The 8,261-nt window shown below is 41.8% G+C and overlaps 5 protein-coding genes across 5 annotated transcripts; all 5 read left to right on the top strand.

Moving 5' to 3' along the window:
- Positions 1 to 137: 137 nt before the first annotated feature.
- On the top strand, positions 138 to 1,601 carry TM35_000322070 (uncharacterized protein; the record flags this gene model as incomplete). The annotated part of the gene is made up of 1 exon (XM_029028834.1): positions 138 to 1,601. The coding sequence occupies one exon, from the start codon at positions 138 to 140 to the stop codon at positions 1,599 to 1,601; it is 1,464 nt and encodes a 487-aa protein (XP_028879958.1).
- Positions 1,602 to 2,369: 768 nt separating this feature from the next.
- Positions 2,370 to 3,350, top strand: TM35_000322080 (uncharacterized protein; the record flags this gene model as incomplete). The annotated part of the gene is made up of 1 exon (XM_029028835.1): positions 2,370 to 3,350. The coding sequence occupies one exon, from the start codon at positions 2,370 to 2,372 to the stop codon at positions 3,348 to 3,350; it is 981 nt and encodes a 326-aa protein (XP_028879959.1).
- Positions 3,351 to 4,625: 1,275 nt separating this feature from the next.
- Positions 4,626 to 5,603, top strand: TM35_000322090 (arginine N-methyltransferase; the record flags this gene model as incomplete). Its single annotated transcript, XM_029028836.1, has 1 exon — positions 4,626 to 5,603. The coding sequence occupies one exon, from the start codon at positions 4,626 to 4,628 to the stop codon at positions 5,601 to 5,603; it is 978 nt and encodes a 325-aa protein (XP_028879960.1).
- Positions 5,604 to 6,068: 465 nt separating this feature from the next.
- TM35_000322100 (uncharacterized protein) lies at positions 6,069 to 6,896 on the top strand (the record flags this gene model as incomplete). Its single annotated transcript, XM_029028837.1, has 1 exon — positions 6,069 to 6,896. One exon carries the CDS (start codon positions 6,069 to 6,071, stop codon positions 6,894 to 6,896), a length of 828 nt encoding a protein of 275 aa, XP_028879961.1.
- Positions 6,897 to 7,363: 467 nt separating this feature from the next.
- Positions 7,364 to 8,053, top strand: TM35_000322110 (uncharacterized protein; the record flags this gene model as incomplete). The annotated part of the gene is made up of 1 exon (XM_029028838.1): positions 7,364 to 8,053. One exon carries the CDS (start codon positions 7,364 to 7,366, stop codon positions 8,051 to 8,053), a length of 690 nt encoding a protein of 229 aa, XP_028879962.1.
- Positions 8,054 to 8,261: the final 208 nt, after the last annotated feature.

Here is an 8,261-nt window from a genome sequence, read left to right on the forward strand (position 1 = left end):
ACTTGTGCACTTTTTTTTTGCCTTTTCCCCTTGTTTTCTTCTTCTTCTTCTTCTTTACTAGGTAAAAAGTAAGCCAACAACAAGTAAAAAAGAAAAAGGAAAGATCCACTCCTTCTCTCTCTCTCTCTCTCTGTGGGATGCAGCCTTGCAGTGGCTGTCGATTAACCGGCAGCACCGCGGCGCTGTTGCCTGAGGGGAAAAAAAAGAAAAGCCCCGCGGTGTTCGTCACGGCGCTGCTGCTCACACTACTTCTCTCCGACACCTCGCAGGAACACGGCGGGGCGATCAGCACAGATCTCACGAGTTGCCGCAGTCCATCACTGCTGCAGCAACTCGCCTCCTTCGCGGCGCTGCGGGAAGTGGCGGAGGAGGAGCAGTTGGATTGGGGCGCGCCACTCGTGCTCGGGCGGCAGAAACGCTACAGTCTATGCGTACAGCCAAGCAACAGCGAATATCAACATCAAGATCAACAAGAAAAAGAAAAAGAAAGAAAGAAGGAAGAAGAAGAAGGAGAAGAATTGGAGAGAGTCTCGGATGAATGTACAAGCGACTCCGCCACGGGATCATCGCGTCGACGGCCACATCGTCGTCAACATCGGCGAAAGAAATCTGCCCAACAACAGGGATGTGATGAGCATGAGAACAATCATCATAATAAAGATAATGTTGTTTGCCAAGGCGATCAGAAGTATGAAGAGGATGGGATGAGAAGTCAGAAAACCATCAGTGGTTGCAGCACCAGTGCGAGTTGTGGAGAAAGCAGTGCGGGTTCACTGGAATGTGTGGAAACACCGCGTGGAAGTCGTTTTTCTCTCACAAATACACCCACTCTCTCTTCTCTTACGCAGTGTCTATGGTCGCAGCTGCATGTGATGGAGATTGCACTCAGCACACAAGATAACAATTTCCTGCACATCACACAACGATTCGTGCAGTATGAGGCGATGTATCCAATTGTCTACCGCACAGATATCAGTCGAGTAATGGCCCCGCAGGAGGAGGAACTTCTCGCAGCGCCGACAACAGGACTGCAGTCCTCACGTTTCTGGTCCTGTCGATCCTGCGGAAAGGCACATGATGTTGTGCGTGAGAGTTGTCTGCGGTGTCGACGGCATGCCGGGCCGTACACAAAACTATTTTTTGGCCAAACGATAAAAGAAGTGAATTGTGCTCGGAGTCTTTTGCGGCTTTTATACGCCACACATCCGGGAGTTGTGATTCATCGAATTGAGGCCCATGAGAATGAAGATGGACGTCATCGTGGTTGTGCATCTGTGTATGTATCTGTGGATGCCGCTTCGGAGTTGATATCTAAATTAAATGGAAATGTTTTCTTTGACTCCAACCGTATATTTCCCTCTTCTTCTTCTTCTAATGATGATAATAATATTAATATGGATGGATTGTATGTGGATTATGTATACACATCTCAACGGCCGTGGCTGGAGGCACTCATTGCTGCCAGAACTTCACAGCGGCATCATAATAACACTATGCCGTGGGGTGCACTCGTGGTGGAGGAATCAAAAGGAAAGGCGCACAGCACAACAACACCATCAATAAAAATAAAAAAAAACATCAAAAACAACAAATCATTATGAAGGAAAGAAAACAAAATCAACTCAACATGCGTCCCCGTCCAATTCGTACTGAAATATAGGCAAAATTGTAATAAAAAAAAAATAAGTAATGGGACTAATATTTGCAATCGTCGTCGTCGTAGTAGTAATAGAAGTAGTAGAAGTACTAAACGGTAGAAGTGGAGGGTCTATCTATTAGACCATTTGGGGAGGAAACGGAGAAACGAAAAGGATTTTTTTTTTTAATTTCTGTTCTTTTATTATTATTATTATTATTATTATTATATTGGGATCTCCTTTTTTGTAGCTATTTGTGATAGAATGCGTACATTGCTTTCCACTGTGATGTTTCTAGTTATTTTGTACGTATGAATAAACTTACGGCTTATTCTCCTTTCTTTTGAAAGGAAGAAAAAAAAAAAAAAAAGGAAATTATTGGGCTTTTTTTTCTTTTAATGTATCTTTTCTTTTTTTTTTTTCCTCTTCAATTTACGAAGAACAATTTTCTCTACGGCAGTGGCGCTATTTTTCTTTCTTTTTTTTTTTTTAAATTCCAAGCGCACAACGTACGCAAACAGAAACACACCAACACCCACACATATCTCCGGAGAGGAAGGTGTCTGTCTATATGAAATCAGTTTGAAATGTTACTGTATATGAAGTTGTGTTTATTGTAATGTAGATACTCTTTTCTTCTTTTCTTTCCCTTCTGTATATATATATATATATATATATAATTCATTTGTATAGGTGTACGTGAATCCAATTACGGAGATACGTGGTAGCGCAATGGCGGACGACCGCAATGAACTCGTTGAGAATGTGGTACGCATGCAGCTTTCAAGCCCGAACTTTGCAGAGTACTGTGTAGCACACGTCACTGATCCCAAACACCGATTTCTTTTTATAGATGACAACAACAACACAGAGAGACGTCTGTACGTTCGTCTATTGCAGGAACAACAACAACATGTAAACAAGAATAGCCATACAGCACCCCTGCAGACGGCAGGGGGTTTATTGGCAGATCAGAATAATAATAATAATAATAATAATAATAATAATAATAATAATAATAAAACTGCCATGTTGTGGTCATCGTTACTTGATTACTTCGCATCGCCTAATGGCGTGCACGGTCCACACATGCCGCACATGTTCCGCAGCGAGCGGGATCTCACCGCCTTTCTGGAGATGCTGCAGCTCGTTGAACACAGTCCCGACTGCAGAGAGCGGGTCGTGCAGTACATGATGCAGCGACTGCCCATGACAGAGACATTTCTGTATACATTGTGGTATCTCTGCGATGCGCAGGTGCACACCGCGGGGAAATCAAAACAAATACGGAATGTGAAGGATATTCCTTTGGGCTCTAATAACCTTCCACCTACAAATAGCACCACCGCTGACACGAGTGAATTACCCAATCCTCATACAAATAATAATAATAATAATAATAATAATAATAATAATAATAATAATTCCTGTGGAAGTACAGCCACGACCGGTGATGATAAGGCGCTGCAGTCGGCGGCGACGTTTTTATTTCTGGCGAATGCGCTGCTGCTCGAGCACGAGGCGGTGGAGCGGCCGGGGCGATATCGGGCCGTATTTAATGCGTACATCCCCCGCATGGTCGAACTTCTCGCCGGCACCGCCCCGCGGTCATCGCAGGTGGCGCTTTATGTGCAGAAGGCCGTCAACGTGTGGGCCATAGACGGCACCTTCACCGGCGACACCCTGCAGCGCATGCAAACAGCCGTGGGATAGCCAGGAGAGAGAGAGAGAGAGAGAGAGAGAGAGAGAGATACGTAACACACATACACCTCTATATATATATATATATATTCCTTTTTTCTCTCTTTGTTTATGTTTCTCTGTGTGCTTGTGCTTGTGTTTGTATGCTATATTAGTATGTTGGGGAGGAATGTCTTCTTCACATCATTGCTGGAATGCCATATATATATATATATATATATATCTTTTCTTTCGCATTGAGTATTTCCAATCGAAAAAAAAAGCAGATGGAAAAGGGCGAACGAAAACAAAACAAAACTTGGAAAATACAAAAGAAGCAAAGACAAAATGGAAAAAAAAAAAGGAAAAGAAACTAAAAAATAAAGAAAAAACAAAGCAAACTAAAAAATACAAGGGTGCCAAGGAACACGAAGAGAAGCAAAAAAAATAATAAAAATAAAAAAATACTGCGCTTGTTCATACATATATATACATAGATGCACTTAAAGAGATAGGAGAGAAGAAAAAGAGGAAAAAAACGAAAAATAATTCCTCCTTTTCTTTTTCATGCGTGAATGATATGTTTACCCTCGTCAATTTTTTTTTTTATGGTTTCTTTTTTCTTTTTTTTTTCTCTCTTTATCCTTCTTACCTCCTTTATTGATCTTGTTTCTCTTACAATTGGGGCAGAAGTATTTGTATATAATTTCTCTGCTTCCCTCATACTTAACAATATCTGTGTTTTCTTTCTTTTTTTTTTTCTTTGTTGATTATTTCTTTGCATATTTTGATTGGTTCTATTACATCTTTTTTTTTTTCTTTTTTCATCGCTCTTTTCATATGAATTCCCTCAAAAAAAAAAAAAAATAGTGAGAGTTAAGGTGAGAGTGTGTGTGGGTGAAGAAAAAAAATCTTTACTTTGAGTAAGAAAAAAAAAATAAAGTTAAAATAAGAGAAAAGAACGAAGAATTAATAATAAAAAGAAAACCGCAGAATAAACACAAGCTAAGGGGAGACAGAAAACTAAAAACCAAAAAAAAAAAGAAAAAGAAAGAAAGAGTATACATTGACAATAAAAAAAAAGTGGGTAATTGATATTTCATCACGCATCGTCAACACCGACATCTGCGCTTTTCTCTAGCATCCCGCTGTTGCTCTTGTTACTGCTGGTCACGTTTGCCGTGCAGTGTATTGTATTCACATCGCTTCTTCACGTCTACACTTCCGTCAACTCTTTCTGTCGATAACACTGGAGTAGTTTTACCCGAAAAAAAGACTTCTACTACTACTACTACTACTACTAAAACCATGTCAGGAACTGGAGACTACTACTTTGACTCTTACAGTCACTATGGTATTCATATGGAAATGTTGAAAGATTATCATCGTACAACTTCCTACCGTGATGCTATTTGGCGTAATGCGTATCTTTTTAAAGATAAGGTTGTTCTCGATGTTGGCTGTGGTACTGGAATTCTCTCTATGTTTGCAGCAAAGGCTGGAGCTCGCAAAGTTATTGGTATTGACTGCAGCAGTGTGGCTGTTCAGGCACGGCAAATTGTGAAGGACAACGGCTTTGAAGATGTCATTACTATCATTCAGGGTAAAGTGGAAGATTTACAACTTGATGAAAAGGTGGATATCATTATTAGCGAGTGGATGGGTTACTTCTTGCTGTATGAATCTATGCTTAACACTGTTCTGTATGCCCGCGATAAGTGGGGCACACCGGATGTGAAATTATTCCCCGACGGTGCGAATATGTATGTGTGTGGGATCAGTGATGAACAATATAAACAAGAACGCTTTGATGTCTGGGATGATGTCCAGGGATTTGACTTCTCCTACTTTAAGCGTCTGAGTTACATTGAGCCGCTGATTGACACCGTGAGCCGTGAGCAAATTGCGACCAACACGGCCTCTCTCTTCTCCTTCGATATCAACACCGTGCGGGAGGAGGATCTCGCCTTCACGAGTGAATTCACACTCGCGGCCGCCCGCTCCGACTGCGTGGACGCCCTCTGCGTGCACTTCGACACGCCCTTCACCGCCGGCCACGAGGCTGTGGTGCTCAGCACAACGCCCCTCACCGCCCCCACGCACTGGCGGCAGACGGTGTTGTATCTGCACAACCCGCTGCGGATGAAGCGCGGCGAACAGGCGAAGTTCCGCATGTGTTGCCGCCCGAATGCGTGCAACCCACGCGATCTCGACATTGCACTTCACGTGGAGTTCGACGGTGAACTGCAGTCCAGCCACTACGACCAGGACTTTCGTCTGCGATGAGTAGATGGAAAGAGAGATTCTCTCTCTCTCTCTCTCTCTGTGTATGTGTGGATGGGTGGATGGATGGATGAGGCTTTTCGAAACGGCAGAAGAAGGGAAAAGAAAGAGGGGGGGGGGAAAAAAAGAGGAAGTTTACACTGGAACTAATTAATATATTTGAAGAATAGTCAAGAAGAGACAGAGAGAGAGAGAATAAAAAGAAAAAAAAGAAGAAGGAATAGGTGGATGATGATGATGATGGTCGTAGTGATGGTCATGATGACAAGAGAATGCATATTATATGATTTCTACCAGAACCCTATTACTTTTCATGTAGATCTATCTTTTTTTTTTGTTTACTTTTCTTTTCTTCTCTTCTTTAAGTTTAGTCTCATAGGGGTTAGACCTTTTTTTCTTTTTTTTTCCTTTTCTTTCAGTTGCTTTTGCATTTTTCTTTTTCTTTTTCTTTATGATTACGTCTGGAGTATGAAACAGCAAAACTATCAGTTGAACGGTACCATCTCAAGATTGGCGAATGGCACTGTTACCAGCAATAACTTCTCTACACAACAGCCAGTCAGTTCATCCAACCGGTACAGAACAACAACACGCGAAAGGCCGTTTTCACTTTCTTCTCCCACTCCAAGAACAGTCGTAGCCCATCAACAACAACAACAACAACAACAACAACAACAACAACAACAACGACCAAAAGAACGATGCATAAGAGGAACAACTGGAGTTTATACTAGTAATGGCAGCGGTAATGGCTCTGTTGCTGCTGCGGCGACAGCAATATTGAAATTGGCAGCTTCAGAAGAAGTACCAGGAAGTGTTCCTGTGTTGCCAAAGCCGCGTGAGGACCCCAATGACTTATTGCGTATTCGTCACCTCATGACGGGGAAAAATAATAATAATAATAATAATAGTACTAATAGTCATAATAATAGAAACAGTGGTCGTAGTAGTAGTAGTATTAGTAAAGTGAATGGTAACAATACGGGCAGCATAAATCACGGCTCTGGTCATGAACTGCACACTGAACCGGAGAAGGCCTCACGTCAGTTGCCTTCGCCCCGACATGCAAAACCAGTAACACAATTACAGAGTTCTCTGCGGTCAGCTTTAAGAATACGGCCGCCAGCGTTGCGTTCATCGTCTTGCAAAGATAGTGGGAGGGCAAAAGAAATGACTCAACAGAGAATAGAGAAGAATATTTTGCAGCGTAAAGAACAACGAAGACGTGAGTTATATGCATGGAATGAGGAGCTACGGCATCAGCATGAGAATAATAAGTCAGCAGATGCTGTATAAGTTAGTCTTTTTGTTCTTTTCTTTCTTTTTTTCTTTTTTTCTTCCGTGTACCATCGTGACTTTCCTTTCTTCTTTTTATTTTTATTACTTAGATTGGATGCTTAGTACCGTTTGCTGTTATGTTTTATTTCTGTTTTCTTTTCATTGGGAAAAAAAAACCTTTCTGGATGTATTATTTAATCATCCCCTTTTCCATTCTCAAAGATTCTATTTACCACAATTTTTTTTCTGATCCTATGAACCTAATACTTCTCTGCAGGAATTTATTTATATATATATACGTCTGTTTTTTTTTTTTTTTCAACTTTCACTTTGTTTCCCCCACCCTTACTCTCACTATACGATATGTGATGTCAAATACTTTAATGTATACTTGTGAATATCTGCGTTCAACAGATGGTAGTGTGAGACAAGAAAAAAAAAAAACAATAATAACAATAATTATTGTAGATTAGTTCTGGCCACAAATGAGTACCTCTCCATCACCACCAGCCACTACAACATCCAGTAGTTATTTTGACATGCTGGTTAACAGCGATCCTCGTATTGCCTTTGATACTTTACACTTTGGAGTACTTTGCGCAGTGGCGGAAATGGAGCACGATCCACGTCCGCAGCAACTGCAGTCTGCGCGGAAGGCACTCATCACCGGCGACGGCCCAAACGCCCGCTTTGTTATTCCCACACATCAGACGACATTAGACGCCCGACTGCCGCAGCCGCAAGATGTGGACGCTCTGGAGGCTTATTTAGATGCCACTTCTTCACATGAGGCGCTGCAGCACGTGTTGGGGCCGGCGGTGCTGCACGCCGTGCAGAAGTACCGTCCGCAAGTCACGCAGGCGCAGCGGGGACGGCGGAGACGGCAGCGACAAACACCATCACATCAACAACAACAACAACAACACAGTGAGAGAGATGAGACGGCAACAGATGCCGCTACTGCTGGTGTTACTACAGGAACTGGTACTGAGGCCGCTACGGAGATCCATGTTCAAACTGAATATGATGACGAAGAGGATAGTGATGATGTGGATAGTGATGATACCGATGCAGGTACTGAAGATGAGGGTGATAGTGATAGTGATGATGATAGTGATGCTGGTACTGAGGATGATGAGGATAATGACCACGATGATGAAGAAGAAGAGTATTAGGTAATTGAAAGTATATTAAGATTTCATTAAGAACATTATTTGTAACCGTAAATCTGTGCCAGAAGGACTATAGAGCGAGAAATGAAAAAAACTACATTGTTTTTTTTTTTCATATTTATTTCACTTTACTCATGTATGAGTTGACTTACCTATTGAGGTACAAAACGGATCACCAATATCAGGCATAGTAACACCGTTTTTTTTTTTT

This window comes from Trypanosoma theileri (genome assembly GCF_002087225.1).
Source record: "Trypanosoma theileri isolate Edinburgh chromosome Unknown TM35_Tth_32_V1, whole genome shotgun sequence".
Taxonomy (NCBI): domain Eukaryota; phylum Euglenozoa; class Kinetoplastea; order Trypanosomatida; family Trypanosomatidae; genus Trypanosoma; species Trypanosoma theileri.